This window comes from Eucyclogobius newberryi, unplaced genomic scaffold, assembly GCF_026437365.1.
Source record: "Eucyclogobius newberryi isolate DKJ021-1_F unplaced genomic scaffold, fEucNew1.0.hap1 SCAF_11, whole genome shotgun sequence".
NCBI lineage: Eukaryota > Metazoa > Chordata > Actinopteri > Gobiiformes > Gobiidae > Eucyclogobius > Eucyclogobius newberryi.
Genome location: NW_027315735.1, coordinates 25,315,056 through 25,334,846, shown reverse-complemented (window position 1 = coordinate 25,334,846; position 19,791 = coordinate 25,315,056). Strand labels below are relative to the sequence as shown.

Genomic DNA, 19,791 nt, shown 5'->3' with positions numbered 1-19,791 from the left:
GGACAGAGTTGCAACAGCAAACATCCATTGTAATCCTCTTTATTATTAAAATACAAGCCGATATGGCAGTAAATGCTTCATCACATTAGCCATGATTGCATCCATTGTTGTATTTTCTATCCATTGCGTGCAGTGTTTGATGTTTGGCATCAAAGTCTGATCTCATTTGGATGTGTTTTACAGTATTTATCTGCAGAGTGTGCCCCTCCGTCCTTGCTTTATGTCTGGCAGCCATTCTGACGTGACAAAACAGGTGCACATGAATATGAATCAGATTGGCAGAGCATTTCTTGGTTTTCTTGATTAGAGCAAGGTTTTCTTGGTTAGAGCACCTCATCTAAGACTTTCCACTCTACTTCACAGCATGTTTGACCTCAGTTTAGGTGTTGAGCAACTCTGATCTGACAATGCAAGATTTTCAAAGAGGTCATTGTACTTAAGGTTGCACAATACCACTGGGAATACATAAAGTCAAGCTCTCCAGACTATGGAAGCCACTCTCAACACTGTCAATAACAGCTTCAAAAGAAGTGAAAATCCCATCAAGAAAGATTCATCTTCAAGTGGCCTATCTTTGGCTTTCTTGATTGAGACGTGTGTACTTCTGATTGACTCCAAAATATACATGATTTGTGCAGCTATTGTTCTTAAATATGAGACTGACTCAGTGATAATCAGCTCTGTCTAAATCTAAATTGCCCCAATAGTTTCAGGAAGCCTCCAGCACCCACGATCCACGAAAAAAAATATTTTTTGGACTAAAACCAGGCATATCTAACCCACTTTGACTATACACTTGAACGGATGGACCCAAACTCAACTTAACCAGGCATTGTAATTATCACAAATCACTATAATAATCCACCACCTCTGGGGTGTGAGACTTCCATCCAAGTTTGATGGATGGATCGATTTGGTCTTTTTCTCAGCACAGGTCCAGTGACGTGCCTCCAGCGCCCTCCTTCTCTTCCCCTGATCTGCGTCTCTCTCTTCTCTCCCCCCGTCTCTTCACACACTTCCACAAGGCGACGACAGGAAGAGTCTCTCCGCGCGCGGCTGTGGCTCAATTTAATTAATCCCACCTTTTCGTCTAATTCCAGTCATCCCGGATCAATAGTCCCGTATGAGAGTCTCTGTGCCCTAGCGCCATAGAGCAGACAGATATCGATGAGCACCTGGATAAAAGAAGGGCTGGGAACAGAGAGGAACCAGACGTGCCCTTTATTCTTTTGCGCACAGGACGCACAAGGCAGAGAGGAGCTTGTTTTTGCAGCGTCACACACTTTGGACTTGTCTGCTGTTGAACTTCACTTCTAAAACCTACAGATCCGTTGGATTCAAGGGGGGAAATCTTGCGTTTTGGTTTGGGATTTTTAAAGCAAGAATAAGCAAGAATGGACTCCTTCGTGCGCGCTGACACGCTCTTGCTCCGTGGGTTATAGAGCTGCTGTAGTGGACGTTGTGGTGCCACATATGGACAGTGGCTCCGTGGGCGCGCGTCCTCCGTGGAGCAGGAGCACACAGAGCCGGACGCCGAGGAATGCAGAGGCAACACTTCGCATTGTCCTCTTCATCTGCGCAACTCTCTGAAGCGCGCAACAAAGTGAGTGTTCAGCGTCACGTAAGAGCCAAAGTTGTATAGTCACTCAGAGTTCCATGTTAGTTTTGAATTGATAGTTTATATTAGGCTTCTTTGTTTTGAAGGTGGCTTTTATTTGTCTATTTTGCTATGGAACTTTGTGTTGTCTCAAACTAAATTATGCGTACATCCCATTAAAAAAAAAAAAAATCATGATCCTGTTTATTCATCCATTTTTTTTTTTTTTTTTGTAGCTGCCCAGGGGCCCCGGTGAGCCCGCGCCTCGCCATGCTCAGACAGATCCTCCTCAACTCCACGGACAACCCGAATTTTGACCTGGGCCTCATGACCCGGGCCTCGACGCACGCGCCCTCGTCCCTGAACGCATCCCACGGCGGCGGATCTGTGAGCGTGGAGACCCTCCTCAGGCCCACCGCGGCGCGTGGGAGCTCCGGGGGAGGAGGGATGCGCGAGGGCGAGCTCCACAAGCCCGACCTGGTCACTTACATCGTCATGTGCCTGCTGCTCTTTCTTCTGGTGCTGCTCATAGTCTTCTTCATTAACTGTCAGCTGCGAAACTCTTTCTTCGCATCCATGCCATATGACAGGTCTCTGAGAGAAGCCCGGACCTCTTACAAGTAGACATTTTCACCAAGCTGTGCCAGGATTGTTAGTGCAGTGTAAATGACTCAGTGATCCTCTGAGCATCGTCCATGTTGTCCCCCTGTCACTGTTCTTTGAGGAGCTTTTGGGACTCTGCCGGAGAGATGACCTAAACCAGAGGCGCAGACATTTTCATAAGCAGAGTTAGGAACATCTACAGGCCTAGAATTTATGAAGACAAAATACCTTTTATTTGATCTGATTAGAACCAACGTGTTGCAGACGTTTGGACATGGAAAGGAAAATGTGCTTGTAAATTATTTTATTATTCAGTGGTGTAGCCTACATATTGTGCTGTAAACTGTAAAATGGTGAAAGAATTAAACGCAAGACTATCAAGCTCTCCAAATCTTTTCTATGTGGACTGACTTAATTTCTTCTCCTGATGAAAGACGCATAATTATTCCTCAATGCTAATCTGCTAATGCACATCCAAGTAAGTCCATGAGGTCAATGACTGTCAGCAATGCCATGCATTTTCACTTTTAATTAACCTTTCCTGGCGATTTATACCAACATGATGAACCCTTTGTGATAAACTTATCTTAGCCCACTGGCCATTTCTATGCCACAGGAGACGAGTAAATCTTGTTGTTAGAAAATATGTCCTGCATACCAGAACAGATTGCCATCTCTTTTCAGCTGCTTATGTCAAATTACAGTAATATGCACACAGGCCATCTCTGGAACAGCCAACTGGAAAGTCAAATCAAGTAGAATATTATCTGTACAAAATGGTTCAATATATCATTGTGTATTACCAATGCGTTTGTATTTCAATCGGTTACAAGGTTATTTGGCATAGCCTATTTCCAGTTTACCATGTTACCACTAGATGGAGCTACTGCCCGAATATTGGGCCTAATTCGCCCAGACTGGCAGCTTAGCTTGTCATATCACACATGCCGTGGCCTACAGTGTCATTTTACAATGTTCAGCCAAGCGCATCCACGTATCCACTGTCTTTCATGTGGATGTGGTTTAATAAGTCTGGCGTAATGAGGATTTCTAATTGGGATTCAAAGGCTTGACTAAATGAATTATCCCTATGACTATAGTTGGCTTGTGCAAGTTGATTTCTGAGTGAGAGTACAAAAGCTGCTGGAAGGAGGCATACAGTTAAAGCATATAGGCCTTGCCCTTATTCTTCCCAGTGCTACTTTATGTTCAGTTGTTAGACCTAATGTTTGAATTGTAGTCTAAAATTAGATAGAAGGGTATTCACATTATCTTGTCAAGTCCAGCGCCAAAAAGCTTTAGCAATTAAACAACACTGAACAATTCAAATTTTATTAATCACATCATTTTGATTGTAAATGTATACTTTAGATATCTTTGTGGACTAATAAATGGGTAATGGTTGATGTTTTATAGTAGGCATTTAACTGTTACTGTACCCCATCTAAGACTTTTAATGTATGACTCAATTTCTTGACCCCTGACCTATGCGGTGGCACAACAATGTAGCCTTAAGTGGGCTTAAAGTAAAAACCACACACTTTTAACAGAATTTTGGTATAATTTTGTACAAAACTTGACTAAGTAAACAGCTGAATCAAATGTGACACAATGTAACTTTTCTGGTCAGATGTCCACTACCTGCTTGTCTCCATGGAGATCTTATTGCTTTGCCTTGAATGTTACAAAATATGGCATTAAACATCTATGTTGCATTTTTTTTAATTACAGGCGTTTATTTTTTATTTTTATTGCTATAGCCTAGCTTGAAAAAAACATGCGTTCTTACTATAGGCAGGCTCACTTCTCCACAGATCTGACTTGTAACTTGGCCCGGTGAAGTTGTCTGCAATTGCATTTTCATGGAGACAAGCAGGTAGCGGAACCTCCATCTGAAAAGTTATATAGAGAACCTTTAAGTTGTTTTAAACTATTCTCTGAGCTCTGGCCAATCAGAGCATGCGCTAAAGTGTTGTTATACGAGTTTGTAGAAATGAGCAGACACAGAGCAGAGGTGGGCAGAGTAAATGTTACTTCAAAATAGTACTCAAGTAGAAGTAAAAAGTAGCGACCGAAATAATTACTCAAGTAGCCTAAGAGTAAAACAAATATTTGGTGAAACTGATAATAATACTAGACGTACAATATATGTATCGGGCACAGAAAACAAAAAAATAATGCACAGATTCTGACATTTCCAAAGAACAGACACAAAAACAAATCATAACTGAAGGCAAAGTGTAAGAGTTGGAAGCATTTAGCCTAATTGTTCATAAAACACTTTTGTTACCACAGTGGGATGAGTAATCATACCTTTCACTATCTTTTAAGTGAGAGTAGGCTGTTAAAAGTAAGAAAACCACTCTGAAATGACAGAATACATTTAACTGAAGTACTGCATGTATCTGGAGGTGAGACATCTGAGCATGAGGAGAGTGAGGAGTGTGAGGAGTGTGTGTGGAGTGTGTGTGGAGTGTGAGGAGTGTGTGAGGAGGATGAGGAGTGCGTGAGGAGCATGAGGAGAGTGTGAGGAGTGTGTGAGGAGTGTGTAAGCGTGAGGAGTGTGTGAGGAGTGTGAGGAGTGCATGAGGAGTGTGAGGAGTGCATGAGGAGTGCATGAGGAGCGCATGAGGAGTGCATGAGGAGGGCATGAGGAGTGTATGAGGAGCGCATGAGGAGTGTATGAGGAGCGCATGAGGAGTGTATGAGGAGCGCATGAGGAGTGTATGAGGAGCGCATGAGGAGCGTATGAGGAGTGCATGAGGAGTGTATGAGGAGCGCATGAGGAGTGTATGAGGAGCGCATGAGGAGTGTATGAGGAGTGCATGAGGAGTGTATGAGGAGCGCATGAGGAGTGTATGAGGAGTGCATGAGGAGTGTTTGAGGAGCGCATGAGGAGTGTATGAGGAGTGCATGAGGAGTGTATGAGGAGCGCATGAGGAGTGTATGAGGAGCGCATGAGGAGTGTATGAGGAGCGCATGAGGAGTGTATGAGGAGTGCATGAGGAGGGCATGAGGAGCGCATGAGGAGTGTATGAGGAGTGCATAAGGAGTGCATGAGGAGTGTGAGGAGCATGAGGAGCGTGAGGAGAGTGTGAGGAGCGTGCAGAACGGTGAGGAGTGTGAGGAGCATGAGGAGTATGATGAGAGTGTGAGGAGCGTGAGGAGTGTTTGAGGAGTGGGTGAGGAGTACATGAGGAGTATGTGAGGAGCGCGAGGAGTGTGAGGAGTGTGAGAGGAGTGTGAGGAGCATGAGGAGCACGAGGAGCATGAGGAGAGTGTGAGGAGCGTGAGGAGTGTGTGAGGAGCGTCAGGAGAGTGAGGAGTGTGTGAGGAGCGTGTGAGGAGTGCGTGAGGAGTGCGTGAGGAGTATGTGAGGAGCATGAGGAGCATGAAGAGTGTGTGAGGAGTGTGAGGTGCATGAGGAGTGCATGAGGAGCATGAGGAGTGTGAAGAGTGCATGAGGAGCGTGAGGAGTGCATGAGGAGCTTGTGAGGAGTCCATGAGGAGCATGAGGAGCGTGAGGAGTGTGTGAGGAGCATGAGGAGCTTGTGAGGAGCATGAGGAGCGTGTGAGGAGTGTGTGAGGAGGATGAGGAGAGTGTGAGGAGCATGAGGAGCGTGTGAGGAGTGTGTGAGGAGGATGAGGAGTGCATGAGGAGAGTGTGAGGAGCATGAGGAGTGTGAAGAGTGCATGAGGAGTGCGTGAGGAGCATGAGGAGCTTGTGAGGAGTGCGAGGAGCATGAGGAGAGTGTGAGGAGTGCGAGGAGCATGAGGAGAGTGTAAGGAGCGTGAGGAGTGCGTGAGGAGTGCGTGAGGAGCGTGAGGAGTGTGAGGAGTATGAGGAGCATGAGGAGAGTGTGAGGAGTGTGTGAGGAGTATGTGAGGAGCGTGAGGAGCATGAAGAGTGTGTGAGGAGTGTGAGGAGCATGAGGAGTGCATGAGGAGCGCATGAGGAGCATGAGGAGCTTGTGAGGAGTGTGTGAGGAGGATGAGGATTGTGAGGAGTGCATGAGGAGTGCATGAGGAGTGCATGAGGAGCGCATGAGGAGCATGAAGAGCTTGTGAGGAGTGTGTGAGGAGTGTGTGATGAGGATGAGGATTGTGAGGAGTGCATGAGAAGTGCGTGAGGAGCATGAGGAGCTTGTGACGAGTGTGTGACGAGTGTGAGGAGTGCACGAGGAGCTTGTGAGGAGCTTGTGAGGAGCTTGTGAGGAGTGCCTGAGGAGAGTGTGAGGAGCATGAGGAGTGTGTGAGGAGCGCGTGAGGAGCATGAGGAGCTTGTGAGGAGCATGAGGAGCTTGTGAGGAGCTTGTGAGGAGCGTGAGGAGGATGAGGAGTGCATGAGGAGCTTGTGAGGAGCATGAGGAGTGTGTGAGGAGGATGAGGAGCTTGTGAGGAGGATGAGGAGCATGAGGAGTGTGTGAGGAGGATGAGGAGCTTGTGAGGAGGATGAGGAGCATGAGGAGCTTGTGAGGAGCTTGTGAGGAGAGTGTGAGGAGCATGAGGAGTCCATGAGGAGCTTGTGAGGAGGATGAGGAGTCCATGAGGAGCTGTAAAGTAAACAGTGAAATCCTCCGCTCAGGTGTAGCTCCGCCCCCTCCTGCCTCAGCCTCAGCCTCAGCTCTGACAGATCAGGAAGACTGTCCCGCGGCGGAGACTCGGTCACACTTTCCGCTCGGGTTCAAAAGTTACTACTTCAACTCGTACGCGCCATGGAAACTAATTTGGAGGAAACTGCCGGCCACTTCTAACCCAAACGCGCACCTGCTCTGGAACTTACAACTCTGAGGCTAAAACGCGGAGAGCAAAGTTTGTTTTTCTTTCCTCACTGCGAGCTAGCCTAGCCAAAGCTAACATTAGCGCTACAAGTAACGTAACGCACACCCTGAAGACTTTAAACTAAACTCGTAAGGTCTTTGATAAGTTTAATGTATCTGCTTTAGTTACGCGTAGTTCTGTTACTTTTACAAACCGCTTCATTCACGAAACGCTTCTTTAATTCCGCACTTTGCTCCGTGCTTTGAATTTCCCTCCCTTTGGACAGAGGGGTTCACTGAAGTTGGCTGCTCCCCCAAATCATTAGCAACACCGCGCTAGTTTAGTTAGCATCACGTTTAGCATCACTCGCTATTGCCAAATGTAAACACAGAGGTGGTTGACGTGTGTGATGCTAGGGGGGGTAGAATCTTTATTTTATTGACAGTCGCACGGAAACGGATCGAGATCCAAGTATGGATCCGAACACGGGCAACTCCGCGTCGGCCCCTGGTGGACCGAAGAAAGACAAGAAGTCCAAGAAGAGCTACGAGGATGGAGACGGGAAGAAGAAGTTTGTAAGTATCCCTCCTCGTGCGGATACGTGTCCTCAGCCGCAGGTGGTGATCAGTGTTTGGTCCTCGAGCTGTGTGCCCTTCAGAGGTCTCGTCTCAGCTCCATAATAACAACTGCTATCTTGCTCTGGGGCGTCCTGTCAACCTTTACCAGCGAATGAGGAAGTGTCTCTGCAACCTCCTCGTTCTGTGTACTTTAGATTAGTACTTATGCAGCAGTCACGCTTTCTACTGCCCAGTCTGTGAAGCTGTGGAGTGTTTTTTTTTTGCATTATTTTGGCATCTATTGTTGAGCAGTGCATCAGGAATGTGCCAAAATGTGCCTGGAAATGTCTTGGTTCAAGGTTCATAACATTAAACAGAAAAGGGAAAAAGCAATACAAAAGGGCAGTGTATTGATTTTATTCTAGGAGGCATGATTTTGTAAACAGTTTTGAGATGTACAGTTAAAAAAGTAAGATTTTGTTCAGTGTGCGCGTCGTAAACAACTCCAGGGGCCAATATCATTTTAGAGAAGACTGAAATACAAACTGATAAACTAATACAAGAGCCCAAACTAATACAAGAGCCCGAACTAAACTACAACATTATGTTTCTGCCATGGAGTAGTATACAAAATTATACAAAAATGTCCAACAACTCTATTTTTCAAAGGGGTTGTACTTTTTAGTAAACATTGTTAGCTTATACTAGTTCCGTCAAAGCTCAAGATAATTTAAAACTGCTCTGGAAAAGTTAAATATTGTGTTGATATTTAGTATTGATACTTGTTTAAATTAGTATCTTGTTATTATACGGGTTAGGATTAAATACTTAATATTGCTTTTGTGATTTGGTAATTGAACCAAGTCAAACTGGAATTTTGACTTGATTACGATATACCCCTGTTTGGAAGATTACATTGGCCCTTTCTGTCTCTTTTTGAGGTTATTTTGTATTAGTTTTAATTACAGACAATATAATCATTATTGCATCTTTGTGTATCTTTAAAGCTAATAACGAGTTTGATATATTTCTCCTACTTTCATTAATTTCTTCGTCTAAAGGTGTGGCAGCTGATGTTTATTCAGGATTACGTAGTTTAGATGAGTTCAGCGTGCGGTCCTCCCCTCGCTGTGTCAGCATGTGTGATTCAGCGTGTTGTCTCAATGGGAGGAGAGCTGTAGTAGAGGATCAGTCATGCATTGCGTAATTTAACCCCTCAGCCATGTCTAGCAACAGGTGAAAAGTGATATTACATGCAGATGACGAACGGTAACCATAGAAAACACCTGGTCTGGTCTCTAAGCCATTCCACCACATGCAGAGAGCATTCATTAGAACACGCTGGGCTGCAACTAACATCACTTTAGTACTAAACTAGTCTGCAATGATATCATCTGCTTTATGACTCATAAAGCAGACACTAATGTTCTTTTGTTTCTTTATTCTGCTATTTTCAGTTTTTTTCCCTGATATTCTGCACGTTTCAACTCCTTAGCGCTTTCACCGATTTCAACAAGTTATACCTCTTTACGATCGCCTTCACCATAGGGCGCTATTGCTTTTGACATTCGTACATCTTGTACTTTTTGCAGTATTTGCAAAAGTATCAGTACTTTTTCCCATTGAAATGAATGGGGCATTGAGCACAATACAGTTTTTCAACAAATATTCAACCTTTCACACTTTCAACACATTCACAATTCAACAAATTAGTGCTTACACACGTAGTAGTCTAACACAGGGGTCCCCAACCACCGGGCCGGGGACCGGTACCGGTCCGCAACGCGTTTGCTACCAGGCCGTACAAAAACTGGAAATGATCTATCAGTGACAGCATCTTCTTATATATCAAAGACATAACTTTGGCCTGTTCCTCATGACACACTAATAAGCTCGTCTGTGGATATATCATGAAAAGCCTTATAGGAAATTGCCAATGAAATCCACTAAATATAATGGCAAGTATTATATCTCTGCTCTTGTCCTGCGTGAGAACATAACTGATACGTGCATTATACATGATATGTCATCGCGGATGCGTCGCATCAAACGCGCTGCCCAAAACTAGACCCAAAAGCCAGCGAAAATGAGTAAAAAACAAAAGTCTTTGGAGAGCGTTTTGCAAAGGGGAAAAGGCCAAGTGAGGAGCAGACGAGGAGCCAGAGGGGATTTTGGAGGACACGTCACCTGGGCCAACATTCTGCAACTGCTACGCGATCACCTGTTTTAACTTTTACAAGAGTTTGAGCGCCACTTCCCGTGCGCAAAAGATCCATGAACTGCACGTGAATGGATCCGCGACCCATTTGTGATTAAACCGGGCGAATCGAGCATGTGCAACAAGAGGATCAGCTGGTGGAGATTGAAAATGACGGTGATCTTAAACGTATATTTGAGGGAACAACTCTGCTGACTGCCATATCTGATGAGCTTCCACCAGTCAGAAGAACAGTGAGGACACGTGTAACTTTACGCTATGTTACTCCAATTCGGATCTTTTGGAATAGAACACTTAATAATGTACAAACGCGTCTTTTGAGAACATTTCGCTTTCCGAGCTGAATCGAATGGAAGCCCAAGCCACGCCCACTTTTGCGCATAACATGGCACACCGGTCCGTGAAAATAAAACCTACATTATTCCAGTCCGTGGTGCAAAAAAGGTTGGGGACCCCTGGTCTAACACACGTAGTACTCTTACACACACGTAGTACTCTTACACACGTAGTACTCTTACACACACGTAGTACTCTTACACACACGTAGTACTCTTACACACACGTAGTACTCTTACACACACGTAGTACTCTTACGTACTCTTACATACTCTTACACACATGTAGACATGTAGTACTCTTACACACATGTAGTACTCTTACAGACACGTAGTACTCTTACACACATGTAGTACTCTTACACACATGTAGTACTCTTACATACATGTAGTACTCTTACATACTCTTACACACATGTAGACATGTAGTGCTCTTACACACATGTAGTACTCTTACACACATGTAGACATGTAGTGCTCTTACACACATGTAGTACTCTTACACACATGTAGACATGTAGTGCTCTTACACACATGTAGTAGTCTTACAGACATGTAGTACTCTTACACACATGTAGTACTCTTACACACATGTAGTACTCTTACATACATGTAGACATGTAGTGCTCTTACACACATGTAGTAGTCTTACAGACATGTAGTACTCTTACACACATGTAGTACTCTTACACACATGTAGTAGTCTTACACACATGTAGTACTCTTACACACATGTAGTACTCTTACACACATGTAGTACTCTTACACACATGTAGTAGTCTTACACACATGTACAGGCTTTTAGATAGGATTTGAAAACACCCCATCCAAATAATTTTGTTCGGGGGCTTAAAAAAAATTCGCGAGCGCCGAAGAAAGCCAATATGTGTATCACGACCTTTTTTCCGACGCTTTTACAAAATAAAGCGGCGCTTTGTCGACCAATCAGCGCGCAGCATGCAAATTTTCACTTGTAAACAGTAAGCTGTCATGGCGAACTATCGTCAAACGCTTCCCGGCCCAATTTAATGATAATCCCTTTTTTTCTAAGATTTATTAATAAAAATGACCCCGTCCTTGCACTCGAAAATGCCCGTCCACATTTCAAAATACCCCGTCCAAAATACAAGAAGACGGACGGCTATCTAAAAGCCTAGTAGTAGTCTTACACACATGTACCGTAGTACTCTTACACACATGTAGTCTTACACACACATGTAGTAGTCTTACACGCACATGTAGTACTCTTACACACATGTAGTCTTACACACACATGTAGTAGTCTTACACACATGTAGTAGTCTTACACACATGTAGTAGTCTTACACACATGTAGTACTCTTACACACATGTAGTACTCTTACACACATGTAGTACTCTTACACACACATGTAGTAGTCTTACACACACATGTAGTAGTCTTACACACACATGTAGTACTCTTACACACATGTAGTACTCTTACACACACATGTAGTACTCTTACACACACGTAGTACTCTTACACACACGTAGTACTCTTACACACACGTAGTACTCTTACGCACACGTAGTACTCTTACACACACGTAGTACTCTTACGTACTCTTACACACATGTAGACATGTAGTGCTCTTACACACATGTAGTACTCTTACACACATGTAGACATGTAGTGCTCTTACACACATGTAGTACTCTTACACACATGTAGACATGTAGTACTCTTACACACATGTAGTACTCTTACAGACACGTAGTACTCTTACACACACGTAGTACTCTTACACACATGTAGTACTCTTACACACATGTAGTACTCTTACATACTCTTACACACATGTAGACATGTAGTGCTCTTACACACATGTAGTACTCTTACACACATGTAGACATGTAGTGCTCTTACACACATGTAGTAGTCTTACAGACATGTAGTACTCTTACACACATGTAGTACTCTTACACACATGTAGTACTCTTACATACATGTAGACATGTAGTACTCTTACACACATGTAGTACTCTTACACACATGTAGTAGTCTTACACACATGTAGTACTCTTACACACATGTAGTACTCTTACACACATGTAGTAGTCTTACACACATGTACAGGCTTTTAGATAGGATTTGAAAACACCCCATCCAAATAATTTTGTTCGGGGGCTTAAAAAAAATTCGCGAGCGCCGAAGAAAGCCAATATGTGTATCACGACCTTTTTTCCGACGCTTTTACAAAATAAAGCGGCGCTTTGTCGACCAATCAGCGCGCAGCATGCAAATTTTCACTTGTAAACAGTAAGCTGTCATGGCGAACTATCGTCAAACGCTTCCCGGCCCAATTTAATGATAATCCCTTTTTTTCTAAGATTTATTAATAAAAATGACCCCGTCCTTGCACTCGAAAATGCCCGTCCACATTTCAAAATACCCCGTCCAAAATACAAGAAGACGGACGGCTATCTAAAAGCCTAGTAGTAGTCTTACACACATGTACCGTAGTACTCTTACACACATGTAGTCTTACACACACATGTAGTAGTCTTACACACACATGTAGTACTCTTACACACATGTAGTACTCTTACACACACATGTAGTAGTCTTACACACATGTAGTAGTCTTACACACATGTAGTAGTCTTACACACATGTAGTACTCTTACACACATGTAGTACTCTTACACACATGTAGTACTCTTACACACACATGTAGTACTCTTACACACACATGTAGTAGTCTTACACACACATGTAGTAGTCTTACACACACATGTAGTACTCTTACACACACATGTAGTACTCTTACACACACATGTAGTACTCTTACACACACATGTAGTACTCTTACACACACATGTAGTACTCTTACACACACATGTAGTAGTCTTACACACATGTAGTACTTTTTACACAAATGCAGTAATTTTGCACAATTACGCTACTTTATTAGGAAATGAGAGTTTTTGTCTATAGGAGTTTTTGTTTATAAGAGTTCTTCTATTAAGAGTGTTTTTTAAACTTCCTATAAGTTATCTGTCCTTTTCCTCTGTATCTACCTGCGTTGCAACAATGAAATTTCCCCATGTGTGGACAATAAAGGAATATCTTTTCTTACTTTGCAAAACTTCACACTTCAACAAGTTACTACTTACACACATGCAGTTCTCTTACACACATGAAGTACTCTTACACACATGAAGTACTCTTACACACACTCTCTTACACACATGCAGTACTCTTACACACATGCAGTACACATGCAGTACTTTGTCCACAAATTTTGCACATTACACTTCTTTACACAACTAAACTACATTACACAACTTCAGCTTAAACAAACTAGTACTGTGGCTAAATATTAAAGTCTTAAAGAATAAAGTATAAAGAATAGGGTCTAAAGTCTAAAGAATAAAGTCTTTACTATACACATGTAGTATTTTTAAGCGAGAATGCAGACACTCGCAATGTCTTATCTAGTTTTCTATTGTATATTGTGATGTTTTGAATACATTAGTTTAGTCAAGGCTTCTAGCTAGTTTAGTCAAGGCTTCTAGCTAGAGAAGACTCAGAAATAAAATGTATGTTTAATGTTTTTTAATGTGTTTTGGACTCTGTAATAGTATGATATAGTGTGACGGACTTGTTGGTACGACACATATCGATACAGAGACTCATTTGATATTACAAAATACATTGCTGATTTACACACTTGTTATCCTGCTGACAGGACATAGTGACATTTTGTTATTTTACTTAAACAAATTATGTTTTTAGTAAACATTTAACAGCAGTTTTATGGGGATATCCACGTATCAAGACACGCATCATATTAAGCTCAGCGTATCGGGATTTATATTGTTTCATGGACCCTGTATGAGTAAACGTCCAGTTAACAATTTATGATGACAAACATATTATTGTTTTAATAGTTGACTTGTCACGATTACTGTGATAATTCGCTGCAGCCCTTATGTCAAATAAAATGCCTCCTGGACTTTATCATTTGCCCACTCTTACGTCTGATGTTTACAGTATTACAACACACCATAGAGAGATTTGCACAGAGTTCAGACAGAGGTTAAGAGCCGTGTTCTTCCCTGTAGCACTGGCCTCTTATTATGTCCTGTCATAAACTGCCCTGTTCCCAAACCTATGACACCACGTCCAATTAGCCTGCTATTTGGTGCAGACGAGTAGAAATACCGTGCCGTCCTTTTATCACTTTGGTTCACACAGGTGGTGTCATTGGGTTTACCATTTATCATTGGCTTAACATGGTTTTGATAATCTACTTTATTTGGCGTTACATTTATTAAAATGTAAAAGGTCTTTGTCAACAATTTACCACTCATTAATTTAGTAAAGTAGGTTCTAGATGTTGTGTAATTTTTCCTAGTTATTATTATAAAATAATTACACATATACTACACGTCTTTGGAACCAGGGTTCTCGCGGTGCACCTTTGGTCCGCTGCGACGCAGGACTAATTAGACTAATCTTGCAGTGAATAAGAGTTGGAGTGTAATAAAACACACAGCATTTTGAAGTTTAACAAAGAAAGAACAAATCACAGCTGTCCCTACTGTCCCCTCTGTCCTTGATTACTCTGTGTGAGCTGATTTACCTGTGTCTTCACATCTGGTTCATCTACTCCTGAGCTTGTACTTATCGAGTGAGTGTTATGTTGTAACAGGAGATATTTACACAGAAATCTGTTCCATGGTAGTGATTCTCGGGTCAGGTCTGGCCAAGAAAGTTTCATTTCAATGTGGCAGGTTCTAAACTGCAGACCGCCGTATATTGCATGTCCTACAGGAGCTAGAGCTCAACAGTATTGTTTTATACTCACGGTCCGCTGTGCTCTTTCACACAACAAACTCTGCTTCCCAGTCACACTGGTAAGTTTAAAATATGCCGCTCTCTCTGTTGTGCTTTCAAACAGCCAGTACATCCGAAAGTCCGCGATGACGGGGCGTGAATGGCACACAGGGCTAATGCTGCAAAATGACAGCTCAAAACACCAGGCATCACTGGTCTCACTCAACATAAAGTTTGATCTTGCAACAGTAGGCACATTATTTACCATGTATTTATGCTTTTTGAATGAAGACCTTTTGTATTTGATCCATAGTTTTGCTGGCTGTGGCTTTAATGTGTTCATAGTGTTGTATGTGTTGCTGCTGCTGTATGTGGCAGTGTGTGTTGTGTGACCTCAGGTGGCAGCCGAGCAGGTGAAACATTCTTGTTCTAAAGTAGGTTATGGCCCTGGGCAGACTGCAAACCTGTGTCATAATGACACGGGAGGCGTTTTCAAATGGACTTTGTCATTTAGCATTGACACGAATAGAACTGTGCTGTTGAACCTGAGGTGTTCACTTGCTCACTTCTAAGTGCAGTTTTTGCGAGCGCGCATAAGTGCCTTCACTTCCTGGGGGAACCACATGAGCCTTTCTCCAACACAGTCATTTAAACATCTACATTTGTGCTTGAGTGAAGCTTGCTATACATTGTTAGATTGAACAGAAAGTAGGTTTGACACTTTCTGACAAAGAATTTTCGTGATTCTGTCTCAGAGGGCATAGTCAGACAGTGAGAGTAGACATGACTCTTGCCAAAGTGAAACTGGAGTGGTTAATGGACTGTTTGTGCAGGACTTTGACTCACTCTGGACACTAGGATCCCTGTAGCGAGGAAAAAAAAAGACTGGAGAGATTAATTTCAACCCCATAGAGAGGTAAAAACATGTTCTTTATATTAAAACTACCACCAAAAAAAGTATTGATTCTGAAAAACATCCATAGGATCAAATTGGGCCTACCTGGAAGAGCTTGTGGTATTATTTAAAGAAACATCTATTGTCAATTTCTTTTTAACTTAAAAATATGGATTTGGTATTGTAATTGGAAGTAGAAACTGTTAAAAGAGATTAGATCAAAGATAAGTTTATGCGTCTTTATTGCTTCTGTTGCTTTGAGCTCGCTGCTCTTGTGTGTCTGCCATCTGCACATTTGGTTATTTACTTTCATTAACTCCCACGGCAGCAATCTCTCTTTCATGGCATCTCCAGATAGACAACACAAAACATATTGGCGAGTTGATAAATACTTTATAGCTAAATCAAAGCCAAGATAAAGAAATGAACAATATGCCTCTTCAGTCCAGATGTCATTTGCCAGTTAAGTTTAATTGACTCTCCTCTTTTGGTTTAGATGTTTTAAAATGCATTGCTAATATTTAGTGAGTTTTAAACTGTTAAAGAGATTTGTGGTTGTTTATTTGATGGCTGCAGTGGCCCCTCTGTGTTTCCAGCTGAGGATGTGTTGTTTAGAGGCCCCGAGCTGTGAGAGCTGCTCAGAGTAATAAAGATGTGAGGAATGCACCTGTGTGACTTCAACCTCTGACCCCTTCTTCATGTAAAGACCAGAATCTGGACTGAACTGTGAGACTTTTCTGTCCAAGCACATTGCATTATGGAGCCAAGGATCACTTTTATCAAGCCTTTAACCTGTACTAGCTTTATTTGTCATGGCTTTAGCGTTTTATTTGTTCAGGCCTCCATGTCCACTCTGACCATGCTTAGTGTTAAAGTACTGTGAAAGGTGGCTCTTCATTTTTCATAGTATTAGATTAGTAGTACCAACCCTTTGACAGTGTGACTTCTGAGTGCACATGTTTTAATGTATGCATATCTTAGCTCATGCTTCAGCTGCTTTTCTTTGATTTTGACTTTTTGGATCAACCCAGTTGCCCCTGTAAAAAGTATATTCCCTGCATTTGACCTGAAGCCAAAAGCACTTCTAGTGCCCTCGTAGTATGGCTGTGTTATATATCGTCACGAGCTCCGATACGGAGTCGCCGTATCGATACTTTTCAATAACGTTAATTTATTAAAAATTGTCCGGGCGGCCGTTTAGAATCTCCCTCCTGTAGAGGGCGGTAAACAGCGCGGAACTACTGAGACAGACACACACCGTGCACCAGCGTGTACACAGGCCTGAAGAAGAGCTTTTGGCTCGAAATGTCGCTACTGTTACACGCCTCCCTTTTCCATTCTATTTGATTTCCTTTTTCATTGATTTCATTCCTTTCACCCCTTTATTTTATACAAATTCAACGCATCCCCGGAGCTAACACAGCCCAGAGGCCACCACAACAGCCGAACCGGAGGCAAAAAACTGGACACAAACCTGACACCAAAATCACACACATCTTCCCTACTCTACACTACATAAACCGAACGGTTAAACAATACGACTATCCAACAGGGCCCCGCTGAGCGCCTGTTAGCTTAGCGTTAGCCGCGGCCACTTCTACGCTAGCGCTACTAAGCTTAGTGCTGAGCCCGACCCGACGAAACGGGATTTCAAGACCAAAACGACAACAAAAAGACACAGAGGGTCGACAGACTCCCACACATCACACACATTACACAGACCTTGCCAATTGTTTGGCAACTTTACTTGAATGTGTTCTTTGCATAAGCTTTGTGGATAAACATGAAAATTCATGCATTTTCTTATCCGGAATAAAACAAATGCCCATTTGGTAAACTTTAAGACCCTTTTTTCAAAAAAGTATCGGGATACGTATCGTAATGAGGGAATCGTATCGGGACATACAAGTATCAGGATACGTATCGTATCGCGAGGGTCTCACACACACACACACACACACACACACCCCCCACCCCCCACACACCACACACACACACACACACACACACACACACATACACATACACATACACATACACATACACATACACACACACACACACACACACACACACACACACACACACACACATACACATACACATACACATACACATACACATACACATACACATACACATATACATACACATACACACATACACACATACACACATACACATACACACATACACATACACATACACACATACACATACACATACACATACACATACACATACACACACACATACACACACATACACACACACATACACACACACATACACACACACATACACACACACATACACACACACATACACACACACATACACACACACACACACACACACACACACACACACACACACACACCAAAGAAAGGACCCTCAGGGTCTGGAAATTGTTCCAGGGACTTTTCTGCTGAGCAAGGCCTCTATGGCACAGTTATCTTGCCTGTTTTTTACATTCTTATGCAGCCCAACTCCTTCCCTGAGATTGCACTGTTGAACAAAGTGGAATCCAGTGGCATGTCTGAGTACATGTCATCTCACTAGTTATTTTAGTTATTTCAACATGGCTGCACTCTGGTTAGCTTCTTCTTTGCGCTTTCTCTTATTTGGAGAATGTTGTGCTGCTCTCTGATAGTGATGAAGTAGTGGTTGACTTGGTTTTTATGTATGCAGAACTCGCTCAAACCACTCTGTCAGCTTTCTGCACGCTTCAGGAAGTCATCTTCTTTTTGACACTGATCAAACTAATTCAAGCAGAGGAGCTGGACTGAATACTGGTCATGTAAACGTATCTAAAGAGCCCAGTCATATACTCAATTGGGACCAAGAGTGCACTATAAAGTAAAATGCATAACATTTGGATGAGTTTTATAATTAAAGATTTAAATTGCCTCAAAATCCTACTCAGACTAATATCTATGTAAGTGGGACTTTAACCTCAGTGGGTTTTTTGTTCAGAAATATTAAAATTTTCAATGCCTTTTATATTTATTGTGGAAGTCTGCACTTTATTAAAATGTTACAAAAAGTCACTCTTTGGTTCTGTAAGAGATGATTTCACACAACTGTTACAGGAAGTTGTGCAAAAATAGTGAACAGGATGCTTCCTTATAGTAGGTTTGCCTTATCACTGGGCTCTGCTCTTTCCCATCCATTGTACCAGAAAGCACCAGAGGCCCAGCTAAATGTCACCACATGTATATTATTAGAATCATATAATATGTGTTAGGGTTTGGAAAGGTTCCTGCGCTTTCATTTTTCTGACTCGGGTGATCACAAAATTGCAGTGTGTGACGCAGAGAAGTGTCAAAAGTTTTCGTGCAGTTCTCATTTTCTTGACACAATTAGCCATCCTTGTTGCCTCTGCCCTGCTGCATAGGGGTGTAATAATTGCATCGTGCCACTTAAATAATAATACGCATCGTGCAAGTGTCACCATGCCAAATTGAGAGATGCGTGTTGAGAAGTAACATTAAAACTGTACTGCAGCCATGGTCTGTTGTAGATTTGTGCCGCACACGGTCAAATGCGAGCATTAAATGGCCGTTGCCTCTCATACAACTTATGTGCACCGTTTTGATAACTTGTAACGTGAAAAACTATTTTTTGTGCTACAAACTTGTATGTGAAGGAACCTGAGAGGCGAGCTGTGAACGAGAGGCCGTGGCAGGGTTACCGGGACAGCACCGGGACAGAGCACAATGAGCACAATGAGCACGATAAGATATGTCCATCAAGCAGTTAACCTATAATAAAGGTAATAACATTATAAGCAAGTCCATAATAAAAAAAAAGCCATGGCTAAATAAATACATTAGGCTACAGTTGTGCAATTTGCTTGTAATTTTTTTTAATGATTGTCAGTTTTTTGTCACCAAAAGGTTTTTCATTAAATGAAAATGTTCATTATTTTAAGGGTTGTGAAGGAAAAGTGATGAATTATCATTACACCCCTAATTAGAACTAAAATAGTGTATACCAGAGCAGAGGAAGTCCACCCAGA

The 19,791-nt window shown here is 42.4% G+C and overlaps 2 protein-coding genes across 2 annotated transcripts in view; both read left to right on the top strand.

The window, feature by feature from the left end:
* Nucleotides 1-1,379: 1,379 nt before the first annotated feature.
* On the top strand, nucleotides 1,380-2,581 carry LOC140347258 (small integral membrane protein 32). Its single transcript, XM_072433644.1, has 2 exons — nucleotides 1,380-1,603; nucleotides 1,834-2,581. The coding sequence occupies exon 2, from the start codon at nucleotides 1,868-1,870 to the stop codon at nucleotides 2,219-2,221; it is 354 nt and encodes a 117-aa protein (XP_072289745.1). The 5' UTR covers nucleotides 1,380-1,603; nucleotides 1,834-1,867; the 3' UTR covers nucleotides 2,222-2,581.
* A 4,812-nt stretch (nucleotides 2,582-7,393) lies between these two features.
* LOC140346271 (protein diaphanous homolog 1) overlaps nucleotides 7,394-19,791 on the top strand; it is a 37,687-nt gene continuing 25,289 nt past the window's right edge. The window contains exon 1 of the mRNA XM_072432351.1: nucleotides 7,394-7,536. Within this exon, the coding sequence (XP_072288452.1) occupies nucleotides 7,435-7,536 (102 nt within the window). The 5' untranslated portion in view covers nucleotides 7,394-7,434. The remainder of the gene's footprint in view (nucleotides 7,537-19,791) is intronic.

Bases quoted from the DNA above. Each gene is read 5' to 3' on its own strand.
- LOC140347258 (XM_072433644.1), top strand. From the start codon at position 1,868: ATGCTCAGACAGATCCTCCTCAACTCCACGGACAACCCGAATTTTGAC.